The sequence below is a fragment of the Haliotis rubra genome, unplaced genomic scaffold (genome assembly GCF_003918875.1).
Source record: "Haliotis rubra isolate DU_JTF1 unplaced genomic scaffold, ASM391887v1 Scf151, whole genome shotgun sequence".
In the NCBI taxonomy this organism is placed as follows: Eukaryota; Metazoa; Mollusca; class Gastropoda; order Lepetellida; family Haliotidae; genus Haliotis; species Haliotis rubra.
This window is the reverse complement of record NW_025765459.1, coordinates 1,048,563-1,068,744: the sequence shown is the minus strand read 5'-3', so window position 1 is coordinate 1,068,744 and position 20,182 is coordinate 1,048,563. Positions and strand designations below refer to the sequence as shown.

The window sequence follows — 20,182 nt, the reverse complement described above, 5'->3', positions numbered from 1 at the left end:
AGTCCCAACGCCCCTATAAGAAACATCAAGGAATGCATATAGTCCCAACGCCCCTATAAGAAACATCAAGGAATGCATATAGTCCCAACACCCCTATAAGAAACATCAAGGAATGCATATAGTCCCTAACGCCCCACTATAAGAATACATCAAGGAATGCATATAGTCCCAACGCCCCTATAAGAAACATCAAGGAATGCATATAGTCCTAACGTCCCACTTATAAGAAACATCAAACGAATGCATATCGTCCTAACGCCCCTATAAGAAACATCAAGGAATGCATATAGTCCTAACGCCCATATAAGAAACACCAAAGAATGCATATAGTCCCAACGCCCCTATAAGAAACATCAAGGAATGCATATAGTCCTAACGCCCCTATAAGAAACATCAAGGAATGCATATAGTCCTAACGCCCCTATGAGAAACACCAAAGAATGCATATAGTGCTATACGAATACAGAAAGCTTATTAACCGTATCATATTTACTGACAGGATGCTCTTTTATACACCCCTGCATATCTGTTCATGTTTACCTGAGTACCGAGGGCCACGTGTTTCTTCGGAAATCAGAAACACGCAGATCGAATTCAACATCAAAATGTGTAAATGATGTAAATTCTCATTATTGTTTCCCCTAACCAATCCACACAAGTGAATACCCCATCCCATCCCTTCGCAAGTTTACTTACCATGATTGGTTCCTTAAGGAAATGGAACCGTTAGCCGGACCCAGACTTTCGCAATCATATCCCAGCTGTAAATGACCGTTATGATACTGAAGGAAAGAGTATATTTACAGTCTTAACCGCTAAGTACCTTTCTTAGACAAAACAACACTAAAAAGCCGCACCAATGCTCGTTTCACCTTTGCTATGGAGTGAGATAAGCCGGTGCTACACTACACCTAAAGACATCTGTGTTAGCCTGCTCGGTATGTCCCATGTTGAAGGATCAATAACCAGTTGCAACACGGTCCTCTCTCTAGTAGTACAGCTAGTCGCTCCGGTCCAGCCTCCCTTGATCACACAAGCCCAACGTTGCCGCCGAAGAAACGCGAGGGTTCCTGGAATCGTGTATAATCTCTGTTGTTGAGGAGAGAACACTGTCTGGAAGTTAGGCTTATGAACTATGTTCCTTCTTGATGGAGGATATTACGTTACACTTCACCCTTCGACGGAAAGTAGGAATTACCTTGAAGTTCTCCAAGGTGTTTCCGTAGATGTTCGATTTGATGGTTTCAGGAAGCAGAAAAAGCGCCAAGCCTTATCAAATTTTATAACAGATTGTAAAAACACCGACCAACGTTAGATCCAGAATCTAAGGATTTAGTCACCAGGAACTAATGTGAGAATTCCCTGCTGATTTTCCCTTCAGGAATTGGAGAATTGAAGCGAGCGTAAAGGTGCAGACGCTTTAAACCTGCAGAGCAGCGAAACAAAATGTTTTGTTTTGGGATTAGGTGGTCAAATTATTCTCTTGGGCATACCAACTGAGAGGAATTCTGTAGCGTCTATATATTTGTGAAATGTATTGCTGTTGTAAGTGTGGATGACACGTGGAGGCTTCTAATGCTCCACCCACCCGAGTATGTAACAACCCACGGTCACGATAAGAGTATATGTTTGCTGATCATTCCGTCACGTCTGTCGCTTATTTTCAGATCGATTTTGAAGTCTGAGGTCTCCTCTTTGGATGAAGCAATTTCAGGGATATCGTTCATGCACAACTGTCTGATTAAGCGGCTGTAGTTGCAAGGATTAGTGCTTCTGTGCCCCGTGGATTAGTGCTGGATTAGTACTATGCTCGACTACTGAGCTATCGTGGGAATGATCCACTGGAATCGGTCTTTATCGTGTGTTTGTGTGACAATACGAAGCGATAATGCCGCGATATGGAAAGAGGAAGGACAGTGCTATAAGGGTAGGTACCACTCTGATATTAATGATTATGATCATAATAATATTCATCATTTTGTTCTGATGCTCATGTCAGTATATCTGAAGAAGATAACCGAGTAATCCAGGTCTGATAGACATTCAATCCGGTACAAAATATATGTTTGAATACATCAATGCCAACACAAAAGAATGGTGCTGCATCTCTCGCTATAAGACAGAACTGGAAGTCCTTCATAAAGAACCTTCACTTATCATTCCTGAATGTATGGGAGTTTTTCTAGTTTAATCAAATACTATATTTTTACACATGCGGGGACTTGGGGCAGCCTTCCAAGGCCAGTGGATGAGTATTGATCCACATTTCTTCTACAGTGCCGTGGAAATTCAAAATGAATGACTCTATTTGTTCCCGGTCCTTTGGTATTTACAAGCAATTGTTCGGCATTAACAAGTGTTACAGGTGATTAGGAACACCGGACTGTATTTGCATGCGCTTGTTTATACAAACATATATGGTCTTCTTGGATCAGAAGACAAACCTGAGATATCCGACTAGTTGTGTACTTTTAAGAACGGCATGATAATGTTGATATTCAACACAAGTGAACACGAAGGTTATTGTTCTAAGTGGGCGGTGGGGTAGCCTAATGGTTAAAGCGTTGGCTCGTCACGCCGAAGACCCGGGTTCGAATCCCCACATGGGCACAATGTGTGAAGCCCATTTCTGGTGTCCCCCGCCGTGATGTTGCTGGAATATTGCTAAAAGCGGCGTAAAAACAAACTCAGTCAGTCAGTATTGTTATTAGTTGCGAGGTGTTATAATCAAAATAATTCTATTTTCGTACATGATTGTTCCATACGAATGGTCAATACAGTGCAGAATCAGCATTTATCCCAATGCTTTGCATTATCTAAAAGAAATACGAACAATGAAACCAGGTTTGATCAAATGCAACTGGAAATCAATCGCCTGATTCCACATAGCTTGTCTTAGTGAGCAAGCTCTATATTGATAATAAATCAATACCGATGTTTTTCTCTCTGAAATGATGAACTCAGTGCACAAGCACCATTTCAGACGTGGATGGTGTTACGAAGTCTCAAACTCTGTTCTTGAAATATTAATACACAAATAATGTCACAGAAGCTTTATTCCTTGTCTAGTAAGCTGAGATCCACCATTAAAATTTCACAACCCCTTACCATCCATGCTGCCTCCATTACCATCCGCTGGATATTGATACTGAGTGGTGATACAAAAGACGGATTATCAAGTCTGTATCAATATTACATATTTTACGGGACGAAACCATTCCTAATTCCCTTGAAGTTGAATTATTTGTATACCATACACATATATTATCAATATGCCATGTATTTTGCATGTACGTCTACTTAGCATACATTCGTTTTTAATTCATTCAGATGCACCCTGACTATTCGGGTTAGAAATGGTCTTCAGCAATCTATCCTTGTTAGTAAAAGGTGACTAACGAGATCGGGCTTACTGACTTAATTAGGAAAGGTCATCCTATTCAAATTGCCTACTATCGATGCTCTTGATGTCAATCACTTGATTGTCAAGTTTAAACTAGGTAGTGTACAAGCTACCGCCATATAGCTGTTATATTCGCGTTGTTAACAACAGACAAACACTAAGATATGTGATTGCACATAAGTACAGCAGATGGTAACATATTTACTTTATGTTCCAATCCGTTTCTGAAAATGGTTCCTCTAATCGTAATTCAATAGATATAATAAGTATGATATGTATCTTAAAATTCCTGAAAATCCCGACAAAGCAATTATGAACGGTAATCGAAAATATGTATCAAATTCTTTAAGTCAGTGAACAGGATAATTAGATGTATCTGCTTTCGATAAAATGGGTTAATGCCTACTCAAGCAATATGATCACAGGCGGGAAAATTATTAAGAAATTCATATTTGCCCGGCGTTGGATCCTATACCAGTGCCATGTCTCAGTGTACGTGGGTTGAGAGGTGTCGGCGAGTCGGCAGTGAAGCGGTTCTCTGTATGGTAGCAATTTTTATTACAGACATATTGACATGATGAATGTGGTGATGGCGATTGAGCGAGCTGGTTCTATGTGATTACTAACTATCACGTTCCTATAGGCAAATAACCCTGTTTTGTAATGATTGATCTGTCGAGAGCTATATCACAGAACAGCGTCTTCATAATCAGCTGAGAGGACTTACCAGCTTGTATAAGGCATTCATCAGAGAGACTCTTGTGATGTGTGTGACGCATGTATTACTGAATTTGCGAATCTTGCGTAATATTATTTAGATTGTCAGAAGAGAATGTGTAACTTGGGTCAGGCTGACCCAAGACGATGACGTAGAAAGCCGTCGCTGCTGTCTCATCTAACGCTTTGCTTGAGTTGTCGCTCTCACTAGAGAAGAAAATGAGTCGTCTAGATCTGGAAGGCCATTGCGTCCGTGATGGCCAAATCACGTCAGAAGCCAGCGATTGTCAATGCGTCGTTGTGGGTCTGTGATGATGGTGTTCTTGATGTTGTTGTCTGAGTTAGGAACCGATTTAGAGAGCGAACAATCCAAGACATCTATGTAGATCTATTTATCCCGAATAGTATAAGCAATAGTTCTACACTGTAGAACAGGTAATCTCTAAAAGCGGTTAAGAAGGAGGGTTGTATTTCGAAAAATACTGTCAACAGCCCAACATTGCAATTTAGAAATAGACGCTAAATAATCTACCATTACCCCAATACTTTTGTCGACGGTCCATCATTCCAATGTTACAATAGACGCTAGATAATCTACCGTTGCCCCAATACTTTTGTCAACACTCCACCATTGCAATATTGAAATAAAGGCTAGATAACCTACTATTGCCTCCAATACTTTTGTCAACAATCCATCATTCCAATGTTACAATAGACGCTAGATAATCTACTGTTCTCCCCAATACTTTTGTCAACAGTCAAACATTGCAATGTTGAAATAGACGCTAGACAATCTACTGTTGCCTCCAACACTTTTGTCAACAGTCCATCATTCCAACATTGAAATAGACGTTACATAATCTACTGTTGCCTCCAATACTTTAGTCAACAGTCCATCATTCCAACATTGAAAAAGACGTTACATAATCTACTGTTGCCTCCAATTCTTTAGTCAACAGTCCATCATTCCAACATTGAAATAGACGCTAGATAACCTACTGTTGCCTCCAATACTTTTGTCAACAGTCAAACATTGCAATGTTGAAATAGACGCTAGACAATCTACTGTTGCCTCCAACACTTTTGTCAACAGTCCATCATTCCAACATTGAAATAGACGCTAGATAACCTACTGTTGCCTCCAATACTTTTGTCAACAGTCCAACATTGCAATGTTGAAATAGACGCTAGACAATCTACTGTTGCCTCCAACACTTTTGTCAACAGTCCATCATTCCAACACTGAAATAGACGCTAGATAACCTACTGTTGCCTCCAATACTTTTGTCAACAGTCCATCATTCCAATGTTTCAATAGACGCTAGATAATCTACTGTTCTCCCCAATAATTTTGTTAACAGTCCAACCTTCCAATGCTGAAAAAGACACAAATACCTTTGTCAACAGTCAAACATTCCAATGTAGAAATAGACGCTAGATAATCAACAATTGCACCTCAACCCCTGCCCCAATACTTTTGTCATCTGTCAAACATTGCAATGTTGAAATAGCCGCTACATAATCTACTGTTGCCCCCAATACTTTTGTCAACAGTCAAACATTACAACGTAGAAATAGACACAAGACAACCTATTGTTAGCACTAATACTTTTGTCAAAAGTCAAACATTGCAACGTAGAAATCAACAAAATAATCTATGGTTGCCCCAGCTTTCAAGCTTCATGTTCTTGACCTTCTATTATTTTTCAAAATAAAGAAAATCTAGGAACACGTTCATTAAGTTTAGCACCTGAACATGAACATGCCAGTCTTAGGGATAAAATATTTACGTAGGAAAATGTGTATGCCACTTTACTGGTACTATATTCCGGTGTTATAATGAAGAGTTTCATTCTTTCTTCTCACCTTTATGCTGGCAGTTTTCTTAATCCATGACAAACGTATGAATTATTCAAGAAATCAATGCTTCATACCCGATCAACACAACTTCGGATCCCTTATTACACATCGTGGTGTTATTACAAAAATCACAGTGCAGAATACAAAAAGCTTGAATAGAACTTGAATAAAGAAAACATAACCCACCTCGGGCTGACTACCTCTTGACAAGACAGGATATGAAAAAGTGCATTTTGGATAAAAACAAGACTATAAATAGATCGGCGTGACGTTAGGTGGCTATTCCTGTCCCCCGTGCGTCACTGACATCTCCAGGACACTATCAAAGAGATGCTCGGATCATTTAGATATGTCATATATAGCACACTGAACCTATGTCCGTTGTTTTAAAGCAAAAGGTCTTTTCGTGTCAAATCATTTATATCAGATAGATACAGTAATGGTACAATTAGTGTCTTTCTGTGGTGTGGACTGAAGATTGATGTGTTTAAGTGAACTTACTGTGACTCCTGTCTGACGATCTTCTGAAGCATTTGTCTAGCATACGATGATGTCCATGTGGTTAATTACTCTGGTTCTCAATAACATGAGTCCATGCACATGCGAGCCTTTCTGTGGGGTTAAGGAGGCAGACTTCTGGTCTCATCTATCATAGCATGGATTTGTCTGGTCGAATGTGGCCCAGCTGAAACAACTTTGCTGCAGTGCCATGCTCGTAGTAATTATAGCATAGGGAAACACATTACTCACAGGACATTGCAGTTCTTACTTTCAGAACAGCTAAACGCCATTTATTTTTATGACAGATAACATTACTCGTGATGATCCTGCATGGAACTGATCTTCAGCAACCCATGCTTGTCGACTAATGGGGTTGGGTGGTCAGACTCGCTGATTTAGTTGATGCATGCCATCGTATCCCATTTCCATTGATCGATGACCATGTTGCCAATCACTGGATTGTTTGGTCCAGATTCAGTTATTTACAAACCGTTGTCATGTAGGCGGAATATTGCTGAGTGCGGCGTGATGCAACAAACAAACAATCACATGACATAAGTCTTTTTTCACTGTATGTCTAAAGTACCACCGATATCTCATATAGGACCCCTACCTATTCTTCTATATGAGTATTAAGAAATGGCTCACGCCATATGGTGCAAAGAAAAAGCAGCAATTAAAATGGTATTCACTAACTCTTGTTAGAAAACACATCAAGGTTTTATGTCTCATTATGAGTATATCAGGAGCAAAAACATGTATGCAGTCGAGAAATTAATGGCTGAATACATAGTTAATCATAAATGCAACATGAGAAGTGTTTAGGTATACATGTAAACGTATATGCGACTTTGTTAACGTTTTGCTATTTGATTCGTTATGGTCCAGAGCTGACAAGCTCCTAATTTAACAATGACATATTTTACAACAATGACATATTTTACAACAATGACATATTTTACAACAATGACATATTTTACAACAATGACATATTTTACAACAATTACATATTTTACAACAATGACTTATTTTACAACAATGACATATTTTTACAACAATGACTTATTTTACAACAATGACATATTTTTCAACTATAACTTATTTTACAACAATAACAATGACTTATTTTACAACAATGACATATTTTACAACAATGACTTATTTTACAACAATGACATATTTTACAACAATGACTTATTTTACAACAATGACTTATTTTACAACAATTTATTTTACAACAATGACTTATTTTACAATTATGAGTTATTTAACAATAATGACTTATTTTACAAATAGGCTGTTTATGTAGTTGGAAGGAAGATGGTGTTTTAAGATGGAGACATTATATGATCATAAGAATATTGACATCGTGACGGGGCACCTAATGACTGATAGAGTGAGCATCGATCAATAATATTGAAACCCATAACAGACGGGTAACAGTAGTCGAAGCAAAATCCACAATCCTATTTCCACATCGATATGGTTGAAGTTGGACAAACTTTAAAAACAAGGGAGGTAACTTACGAATTCAAATTTTCAAATGTGCAATCTGAATCGTATTTATGGACTTTGAAACATGTTAAAGACCACCGAGTGACTAGTATATCACCAAACATAGACAATAAATTAACAAATATAAAATGGCCTTGTTCGAATCCTTTTTTCATTAACACCAATACGTTGAATATGTCCAAAGGAACATCAATGTCGACATGATGATTCAGCAGTCAACAAACTTCTGCCTATAAAACCCAATCATAACTGAAACTCTGTTTATGACATACAGGGAATTTCTATTCATATCTTTCAGAATTAATGCTGCAATTTTACACCACTGGCCCACGGAACCTGCATATTATAGATATTATAGAAGGCACTTGTACATGTTCCATTGCAATTTTGCTATATTTTCACCGTAACACAATCTCCCTCTGTTGTGTTTATTACCATGTAATCTTCTGTTCCCTCTTCACCGTTTGCCTGCTCCCATTATGTTAGGCAGATCATTAAGATGGGGGATGACAAGCAGTTATCAGCACCATAGCGCTATAATAACCTACACAGACCAGCCGGGAAGCATCTTGGTGAGAAACATCGAGATATCTAACATCACGATCTGTACAGTTGATAACTATCCTGGAGTCAGAACCATTAATTTACTCATTAGATGATTGTGGTCTGTTCTGTCTTGTTTTGGTGAGGTATATTATTGGTTAAGGAAGTTTACTTCATTGAAGACTTGGTTTGACTCCCAAATGAGAACATTGAATTTTGACCTTTTTCTGTGTATGTTGACGTGGGCGGTGGAGTAACCTGGTGGTTAAAGCGTTCGCTCGTCACGCCCACATGGGTACAATTTGTGAAGCCCATTTCTGGTGTCCCCCGCCGTGATATTGCTGGAATATTGCTAAAAACGGCGTAAAACCATACTCAGTCAGTCAGTCAGTCAGTCAGTATGTTGACGTAATATTTCTAGAGTTATTCTCATACATCTTCATCAGTTTAAGATGTGGGGTCATATTGGATGTGCAGAGTTGCGTTGACTGGGCATGTCAGAAACCTACGATTGTGGGTTGGAATCCTGATCCGCATAAATTACATTTTTAGATTTGATAGCGCCATACTCGTGCTCGAAGTTTTAACAAATGTGGTAAATGCCTACGGCCTTCTTTTCTTCGGGCTTTCGTCCAAAAGAACAGTATAAACAACCCCATTTCACTCACTTTACTTAATGGCATACGTAATACCAACGGGGAATTAAGGAAGATCATGTATGATCCTATATTAATAAATCACTTTGTATTCGATGCATCTCGAGACCTTTATATCATGATCGTCATTTAAAGGATAATTCGAAAATGTATTTTTAATTCTTGTCATTTATTTCACATTTCATTTCTCTGGCGTTTCATTTCATTTCCCGCAGAGCTTTAGGGATGAGGGCTTTGAGCATACCTTGGCAAACATTGGCTAGCTGTTAATATAACTGCTGAAGAGCACCCAAATGTGATGACTATCGGCATTTCCAGTCTCTCAAGTTGCCATAGAGACGCTAAAAGGAACTTAATCTATTAGTAATAAGAGAAATTCAGGAGCCTACTAATATATAAACTATATTATCCATTTCACTTCCATCAGCCTTCCTCTGAGAAATATGCTGTTACCAATTTAATTATCTGGGTGTCGGGATATTTACATAAATGAGCAAACGAAGTCATGGTTTGAATGAATAAATTCCTCGACCTGGTCTGAAGAATGTACACACTCTGTATTCGCAGTGGGATGATGTAGAATATAATACAGTGCCATAGAATGGCAGCAGATTACATCAATTTGGTAATGATGGAGTTGTTTAATGTGCTTTTTCTGTTTTCTGTTTTCATTTGATTTGATTTTAGCAGCATCATGACTGATGAGTGATGAACACATGGGAAAACAACATCATATGAGTTCCGCCAAACAAAACATAACCCTTTATACACTCGTTTGCATTGTTTTCATTATATGACTTCTTTTAATTTCTACAAGCAAATCAAACTGTTAATTTTCTAAGTGGTTGGGAAATATTCCTTGGTTTTCAGACAACCATAAGTGTACAGGCGCCTCGCGTTGTTGATTGTAATACCAATGACTGTAATGTGTGACTGTTGGGTCCGGCTGTAGTGTGAGTGAGTGAGTTTAGTTTAACGCACCCGTGAAGATCCGGGTTAGAATGTTGATCTTCAGTAGCCCATGCTTGTCGTAAGAGGCGACAAAGGGGATTGGTTGACACATGTCATCGGTTTTCAATTGCGCAGATTGATGCTCATGCTGTTGATCACTGGAAAGTCCAGACTCGATTATTTAAAGACCGCCGCCATATAGCTGGAATATTGCTGAGTGCGGTGTAAAACTAAACTCACTGACTCACTACTTTTACGCCGGTTTTAGCAATATTCCAGCACCAGAAATGGGCTTCACACATTATACCCATGTGGGGAATCGATCCCAGGCCTTTGCGTGACGAGCGAACGCTTTAACCACAAGGCTACTACCACCGCCCCGGGCTGTAGTGTGTGATTGCAGTGTCTTATGATCGCTATTTGTTAGCGTGCGTGTGCGTGCTTGTATGTGCGTGTGCATGTGTATGTGTGCGTGCGCGCGCGCGCGCGTTTGTGTGTGTGTTATTCAGCTATTTTCATTATTGTAAATTCACCTCTTTTTCTGTCACAATTGGGCAAATATTAAATTGTACTCCTGTAAAATGAAAGATCTATATATACAACTAACTCCAACAAAACCCAGAATGGAAAATCTCCGCTACACAACAAACAATGAAAAACCGTCATCCACGGTTTTTCTCAATCTGACAACCACTGAAAATATGACGCAATATCTCAGGAGATAGTGATGCTCCCCACCACTGTCTAGTGACCTTGATGGCCCAGCAACACCACATGTTTCCACAAAATACAGAGCACTTTTGTAAAACCAAGCTGCCTTTTGTTACGGGCACATTCCGAAATGACAACAGACTCGAACGGTTAAATCAGAATAAAGTAAACGTGAGTGTTCCATTATCACGCTAATGTCATGATCAATCTCGGAACCCCTCTGGGCAATAAACAGTCGCCATTTATCACCCGCCATGCTGCACTCTCTGAGATCACGCTAAACACGACGGACCATATACACGAGCTCCTGGGTCTATCTTGACATCTCATCACCCTCTGCAGTAACACCCTGCTTCCATTACGGCAGACAGTATTCAAACCACAATAAAATAAATGCTTGTGTCAAAGTCAATGGTCTCTTCCCATTGTTCTCCTACACAAGTACTAAAGTACAAGACCGTTGATCGCAAGATGTTTATAAGTCTATTGTTGTCCAGCGCGTCTCGTAAGGCGAGCTCCTGCTCGGGTGTCTTCGATGCGGCTTTAACGACGATTGGCTATTCGTCCGTCGCTGCTGCTGACCCGTTGTAGAAGTCGCTCCAGACCATGTTGTCAAGGATGCCGTTCCTATCTGAAGGAATGAGTTGTCTAGACGAGATGCTCCAATTTCTCTACTGCTTTTATACACAGGAGAAGTGGATTTCATTCTAGCCTTACTGCTGATGATATTATATGGTCTCTGGTTTCACCGTCGAGTGCATTTTCAATCATAATAGAAGCGTATTGGGTCGTTTTCTTGCCGATGTATCGATTTCAGATTTACTATATATCTTCAATACTGCGCTGTGTGTAAAATGTAGTCAACGTTAGTTGGTTCTGTCGGTTTTTGTGAGTTAGCAATATTCCAGCAATATCACGGCGAGGGACACAATAAATGGGCTTCACACATTGTGCCCATGTGGGGATTCGAACCCGGCTCGTCACGCTGACGCGCCGACATTTTAACCATTAGGCAACCCCACCGCCCCGTTTGTGGGTTATAAACCTCACACAATGGTGGAGAAGTGAAAGAACGTTGAGATTGCCTTTGTATTCTTAAACCTGTAATAATTTGCAGGTATTCATATAAGAGTGTTGTTCGACTGTCCCCAAAATAGACAAGTAGAGAAGGTGTTTGTGCAGATTAGTTTTTTAAATGATCACGCAGACGACCGAGTTTGATTCTTCAGGAGGGCAATGTCAGAAGGTCGGGTTTTTTTAATTCACCATGTTTGTTTTGAGTGAGTGAGTTTAGTTTTACGCCGCTTTTTAGCAATATCTCAGCAATATCACGGAGGGGGACACCAGAAATGGGCTTCACACATTGTACCCATGGGGGAAATCGAACGCGGATCTTCGTCGTGACGAGCGAATACTGTAACCACTAAGCTACCCCAGGTCTAAGTCCGTCCCAAAATGATAACGCATAAAAACTGTAGAATATTATGCTACGTTGTATATATGATTATTATCATCAACGACTTGTAATAATTCAATTATTAATTTTATTCACCATCATATTTAATAATTTCCACATAAACTACTCAAGTGCAAGCGCGAAATGAAGACATTTGCATGGAAACAGAGGGGCAGGGAAGTGTCTCATAATGAGACGTCATTTAAGGCTACCCTACAGCCCCTGCTGTTGGTGAAAGTTGGATCAGGGACAGGTATCTCCGTGTTTCTTAAATACATTAGTTTGGCCCATTCATTTTCTTAATGAGGATCCTATTCTCGTGTCAGAAGATTGGGGTTCGGGAAAAGGGTATATGGTAACGGTAATAATTACAACGGTAAATGAGGCTATAGAGATCCGTGACAGCAGTTTCTAAGGCATGTCTGACAATTATTTACAGAGGTACACGATTCCATACCAACTGCCATTAATGAGAGTGATGAGACATTAGCGGCACATAAGTCATTATATGACAAGCTTCATGAATCCAGCTGGGGTTCTTGTTTTCCAGGCGTTTTACGGTTTGACAAAAGAAGTGAGCGAGTAAGTTGGGTTTTACGCCGCTGTTAGCAATATGCCAGCAATATCATGGCGACGGACACCACAAATGGGCTTCACTCATTGTACCCATGTGGGGAATCGAACCCGGGCCTTCGGCGTGACGAGCGAACGGTTTTACCTCAAGGCTACCCCACCGCCCTGTTTGTTTTGATGTAAGAATTGATAGTTCCACGTAAAGACTCTCGAACTTTTACTATAAGTAATCGTCTACATGAAATCATTACTAGGTTAGGCAATCCGGAAGTTGACGTCATCAACAACAAACTACAATGTGTACCGGGATAACACTGAGACTGCCATCCGATCCACTTTCAGTCAGTCATCTTTTAGCCACTGGCCTACCCCACCGCCCCGTTCGGAATCGATCCCGTGTCATACGGGTAACAGAAATTCAAACAAGTACATATCTTCTTCAGTGAAATTTAGTAAAACCGTCAGGTATTTAGAAATAAGAACTTACCAACAAGAGTAATCAGTACAGTTTGTTTAATTACATTCCCCAGCTAACTCATAACGTTTTTGCAACGTTGTGCGAAGGTTGTAGATTGGTAACGTTATGAGAATTAGTCATTATATAACGTTACGTCACAACGTAATATTTAACAACGTTGCAAGTTTACCCTGAGGAAACGTTATGCTTTGGGCTCCTCACAACGTTATGACAACGTTTCTTATAGCTTGGTGTCATAGAGTTTAGTCTATTAGGCTTTGTGCTCCTCACAACGTTATAAACAACGTTTCTTATAGCTTGATGTCATAGACTTTAGTCTATTAGGCTTTGGGCTCCTCACAACGTTATAACGTTTCTTATAACTTGTCTTGATAGACTTTGGTCTATTAGGCTTTGTGCTCCTCACAACGTTATAAACAACGTTTCTTATAGCTTGGTGTCATAGAGTTTAGTCTATTAGGCTTTGGGCTCCTCACAACGTTATAACGTTTCTTATAACTTGTCTCGATAGAGTTTTCTGTAAAACCTTTCCCTTTGAGATTCTTTCTTCACTATTCAGCTACAGCTTCAGAAACCACACGACCAAAACAACAAGCAAATAAACATTACAGTGAGTTATCTGCTTTGTTTCTTATGTACTGTTCAGTACTGGGAAAACTATTCAACTATTAACGTTAAATGGAACGTTAATAGGACAACGTAAAATACGTTCGCATCAAATAACTTTAACGTGTGGCGACGTGAAAATGACGTATCACAACGTCTGGCTATAGCGTTGTGACAACGTAAATGGGTGTCCACAGAATAACGTTGTAACAACGAAAGCATAACGTTGTGACAACGTTGTGACAACGTGAAATTGTTAGCGGGGCCTCAAGGTCATCGCTCGGAAGGTAAAGTTTAACGATTTACGAGGTCCGAACAAACGACGATTCACTTAGAAGATAAAGCTACTCTGTTTTCAATTTTGTGGTCCTTTATCGTTGATTTAAGACCGCTAAATGTAATTTAAAAACCGAACGCGTTAGTTTCTTCACTGGGATTAGGGTTAAGAAATTCTTCTTCAAACCATTCGCTTTTTACTTAAAAAAACCCAAAGATGCTGCCGAGATAGAAATTGCCGATGTCCGACATGTCGGTTGTATTCATACGCGGTGAATCGGTCACTTTAATTAGCGGTCTTAAACTGCCATTTAAGTACGGTTTTGATGAGCTCTCAGCCAATCAGAATCGAGTATCACACAATGTCGTGCTAGAATGTATATTTGCTGCACACTTTATAAAGCAGCATCTTGAAATTGTCTGGGCCTGTCTAAAGAAACGTGATGTGATGCAGTAGTTATTATTCTTCTAATTCACTGCCGCGGATCACGCTCATATCTACTAATGAAATGTAACAATACCAAAGTTCAAAAGACTTTCGTACATTATCCTTTTATCAGAATGTTTCTAAGACATGTTTTGGCGTGTTGCAGGACATTTTTCCAGTCAACATTTAAAACTAATTACTCGTCAAAAAATGTTTCCTTAAATGAGAATCCGGCATTGCAGATGTCTCTAATGCATTTCGCAGAAGCACACAATATTTCGCTGTATAGTTTTGGAATTGTATTGATTAATGTATCTCATTTAATATCATGATTACCAGAAAGATGTAAATTTAGAAATAAATCCCTAATCATTAGAACTGTTCTTTACTTGAAATGCCATTGATTTGGACAAAATCTTCTGGAGTTGCATGCTAACATCCCTACGTTTAGATGGCCTTGTTAAAAGCATATGCTCGTCGTTCTGGTTTGATTTCCCGTAAGAGTTTAATGCATGAAACCGAATTTTTCGATCCTCGGAGGTAGAATACGTCTGAAAACACCCTTAAACCCTACTCGTTCAATCATATTCAAGGGCGGTGAGGTAGCCTAGTGGCTGAAGCGTTCGCTCGTCACACCGATGACCCGGGTTCGTTTCCCCAAATGGGTACAATGTGTGAAGGCCATTTCTGGTGTCCCCCGCAGTGATATTGCTGGAATATTGCTAAAAGATGACTGACTGAAAGTGGATCGGATGGCAGTCTCAGTGTTATCCCGGTACACATTGTAGTTTGTTGTTGATGACGTCAACTTCCGGATTGGCTAACCTAGTAATGATTTCTTGTAGACGATTACTTATAGTAAAAGTTCGAGAGTCTTTACGTGGAACTATCAATTATTACATCAAAACAAACAGGGCGGTGGGGTAGCCTTGAGGTAAAACCGTTCGCTCGTCACGCCGAAGACCCAGGTTCGATTCCCCACATGGGTACAATGTGTGAAGCCCATTTTTGGTGTCCCCCGCCGTGATATTGCTGGAACATTGCTAAAAGCGACACAAAACTAAACTCACTCACTCACCCATTCACAGTCACAAGCATTTACGTTACATTCGGGACATATCTAGCTATTTATGTTCAGAATTCATGTTGAGTATCCGACTTGTTGATGCATGTTCTCGGCTCAAAGAATACCGTTTCGCGTTCCTATGGTAAAACGTTGGCTTCAAAACATCCTTCTGCTGAAACAGAGTTCAAACGACGTAGCTGCAAAATCGTCATGCGAAATAGTGAGTGACTTTACACATTGTACCCATGTGTGGATTCGAACCCGGCTCTTCAGCCTGACGAGCGAACGCATTAACCACAAGGCTACCCCACCGCCCCTCGCCTGAAATATATGAATTGAAGACACCGGGTGTTTGCGAATACGATAAACACATCCTGCTCTACACTTAACACCATCTCGCACATAACTGTCGTCAACAGAAAGTTTGTTGAGGAGATAGAGAAATTCTATGTGGATGTTATCGTAGTCGGTTTCATCGAGCGTCAGAGAGATAGCGGACGCGTAATAGTGATTTCCTCTCACATTTCTAGACTGACTTGACGTAGCTGAAAAATGCGAGGTACCTGTCATAAAACCTCCTCAACACACTCAACCCACACATATTCATTATGTTGATGTGTATACGTATTATACCTAGTGTACGTATACCAGGAGAGGATAAATAGATAAATATACTTGCGTGTACATCGTCACAACGATCAGCATCTAGATCGCATAATTTATCTCAGTTAAGCAATCAAGTAAGCCCGTCAATCACGTCTTTCATTACAACGCACCATAATTTAAGTCACCATGGTATTTACTCTGCCTTTGTGGTATCTAGAATTCCATATTTGGAAGAGCCGAAAACTCTTTGCGGCACTTGTGTCATCATATGATGACATCCTCGATCACTGCTCTCGAGACAGTGAGGGTGATTTCATGCCACGTTTAGTAATATTCCAGCAATATCACCGGGGACACCAGAATGAGTTTCACTCATCGTACCGGAATCGAAAACTGATCTTCGTATTGACCAGCTACCCTGCCCTACTGCCCCTCGTTGCTCTTGTAATGATCATGAAGGTTCAGAATATATTAGTAACAAGCCATCATGATCAGCACCGCGCTAGATGTCTTGCTCCGAGATTACAAACGGCAATCATCCTCTGCGAGAGCAGGCTGAAAGCTTCTGAGCATAGTTACGACGGACCACGTTGATGGAGGTGGTTGCTAATTAATTTTTAACTTAATCTTCTCCGCGGTTCACACACATCTGTCAAGGACGGTGAAGTGCCTGGAGTACACTTGTGTACAATGTTTTCGCTTGTTGGTTTAAAAAGTCCTCCTCTGAAGAAAGGACGTCGTCATAATGTGTGTAAAGCTTGCCTGGCAGTTCTTTCTTCAATATTTGGAGACCTGAAAAGCAGCCATGGCGACCATAGACTTCTTCTGAGGTATATTTTCCTGGTTTGAAACATATCTATGCATCTTGACATTCTCACGCAAGCGACAAGGCAGATCATTTGTCATTAATATTCTGACCTTTTGAAAGATAGTCAGCCAGAAGGATACCTTTGAAACCACAGAAGACCACAGCAATCACCTCTCCTGCAGATGGAACAGGCTTTCCCTTTCTTGGAATAGGACAGGTTTGCTCTTTCTGCTGTTTTGACAGTTGTTTAGTCCCGGTGATCATGTTGAGCCCAAGACTCATCCATGATCTCAAATCATATAAGATCAGTTGACCTCATCAATACGGGTAAATTTTCAAGGGTGATTATGAACTTTGAGCGTTTCCGATCAGGAGTCTGGAATCTTGCACTCGCTGAAAACTTCGTCATGCCTATCCTCACTGGAATCTCCTCATCTCTATATTGAGTTATCGATCAACCATAATCATATCACGTATTTTATCAACATTTTCCTTAGTGGAGGCAGCTGAAGGTCTTCTTGATCTTGGATCATCTCCAAGACTCACTTCTCTTCCTCACTTGAACTCAACTGCCCAGAAGAAGCATCATCCCCCGAAGTTGGAACCATGCCCGCATAGATGAATGTAGGAGTTAGTCCTTTCGATCAGTCTGAGATTTGAGTGCAGTAGCCCATTTTCGTTCATATTCATCAACAGAGAATACCCAGTAACTTTGATGCCTACAGAAATATGTTCCTGTGTGTACATGGTTCACATTCAGCCTCTAAGCATGGAACGTGTTGTACTTAATTCAACCAAACTGTTAAGGGCTTACTCGCACTTTTCCCAGCTGACACAGAACATTTCAGCCACCCCAAGTACATATTTACAAAATGTTAGACAAGTGCAGTATAGAAATGTCACGTTTGTTTATGTTCACTCCTATAAAGGAGGATTTCAACACAGTCAGACACATATGCGTGCAAGAATACTGAATATATATTGCCACAAGTTAAGTATGCACTTTTCATTTAATCACATTTTCTATCAGTATCCAGTTTAGTGGCACATCTGAGTCAGACCTCGGATCACCCTATTTCAATGGTGACTACCGAAATCCCTGGAGTCTGGGGCACAAACAATTAGGTTGGCTCTGCTCTATTCTTCCAATGGGGTAGTAACACGCTAGGTAAAGCTGCATCACTGAGATCAGCCTTGTGGTAGAGACTGTTAGATTGCCCATATAATGCAACAGTCGTTTCATCTCTAAATGAATAAATGCATTATCTATTATATACAATGGTTGTTCTTCCGAACATGCTGATATCATTAATGACCCAGGGGAAGTGGCCTTTGGCTGGTCTAAAAAGAAAGTTGGTCAGACGGATCCAGACGAGGTCGCTGCGTCCATCGCAAGAAGTCTGTCTCCAGTTCCCTTAACCTCATCCAGATGCTGCTCTTTGTAAGAAGTGAGTGAGTGAGTTTAGTTTCACGCCTCGTTTAGCAACATTCCAGCAATATCCCGGCGGGGCACACCAGAAATGGGTTTCACACATTGTACCCATGTTGGGAATCGAACCCGGTTCTTCGGCGCGACGAGAGACCGCTTTAACCACCCTACGCCTCGTTGTAAGAAAGTAACAATACATTAGAAGTCAGTGGTCAGTAACTTGCCAAAAGAATGAGCAGTCTTTTTCAAAATTGATTTCCCTATAAATATTCACTCCGGTCCAATCGGCGTATGGACCAGGGAAAATATAACATTAACGTTGAAATCTGGCAGGTTTTGATACGAAAATTATTCAACTAGATTTTAAGAGGTCACAACATTGCTCTTTACAAAACCGAAAGGAGGACGGCTGGGAGATGCATGTGTGCGGTAGAGGGTAGGGTAGGTGACAGAGGTGATGTCGTTCACTGTTTACTGTCAGACGAAGTGATGCTCAATTTTTTTTTTTAAACAAAACAAATAACTGTTTTCGGGATATCCACCCCTTTTCACAGGTTTCAGCAAAGTGGTAAACGTTCCTGGATCATTTTGGATGTTCCTTCCAAATCAAGCTGACACACCTCGACATAAATGGGAAATAGTTCAAAGTGGTGTTAAAGCCAACTCACTCATTCAGAAAACTCATCATGCCCAGTGAACATTATATTTTGGGGATAAACCCTATCAAGGACACATCGGTTTCTTCTGGAATACCACATGATCTGTTTCTCTGCTTGCCTAGATACCTCGTTTCATCTCTAACTGAATAAATTCATTATCTACACAATCTGAAGGGTTGTTCATGACTCCGGGGACACGACCTGTATCCAGTCACAAAAGAAACGGTTATCAGACAGCTCCAGACGAAGCCTCTGCACCCAACACAAGAGGTCCAGTTCCTCCATCGATTGTTAGAGCCCAATTCAGCTCCGGCGCCTTGTTCAACAGAAACTGTTTGTATATTGCAAGCTTTGGTTCTGCCCTGTAGGTCAGACCTCTGTCTGTAATATTCTTTAAGAACACGCCCGTGGTGTCGCTGAACTGTCAGTTCCTGTATAGATGATCTCTTTTCCCTTGCTCATGACTAGCCTGCAATGGTATATAATACCACACCGCCATGTTGTTTCACAACAGATAATGTGTATCGGAAATATGACAACAGTAGAACCTAAACTGGCAAACCGACTCCCGATGTGACATCGGATTTGCAAATAAACACGCCATCTCTTCGACACGTAAGGCAAACAAATCGAATACCATTATCAGTTACGTTATACAGGAATAAATGTCAGTAACAAGTATGGTGCCACATACCGTTCGACCTCTTTAACGCAAATCCATTGGGAATCACTAAACATCGAGTTACTGTGTCAAGACAAGAGTCTCAGAGACAGAGTGTCACCAGAACACGTAGGGTCATAAGAGCAGTGTGTCTGAAAAATGAAAATTTGAAAGAAATACAATTGAATATGAGATGGGAGAGTCAGGACGAATGGAAAATAGGATGGTTCAGGAACTGTAAGACAGTGCAGCCATTATGAGGCAATTTGATCAGGATATA

The 20,182-nt window shown here is 40.3% G+C and overlaps 1 protein-coding gene across 1 annotated transcript in view; it reads left to right on the top strand.

Annotated features, from left to right (window-relative positions):
• The first annotated feature begins 780 nt into the window (after positions 1–780).
• The window catches only part of LOC124270375, a 154,747-nt gene continuing 135,345 nt past the window's right edge, over positions 781–20,182 (top strand). The window contains exon 1 of the mRNA XM_046705414.1: positions 781–1,927. Coding sequence (XP_046561370.1) covers positions 1,889–1,927 — 39 coding nt within the window. The 5' untranslated portion in view covers positions 781–1,888. The remainder of the gene's footprint in view (positions 1,928–20,182) is intronic.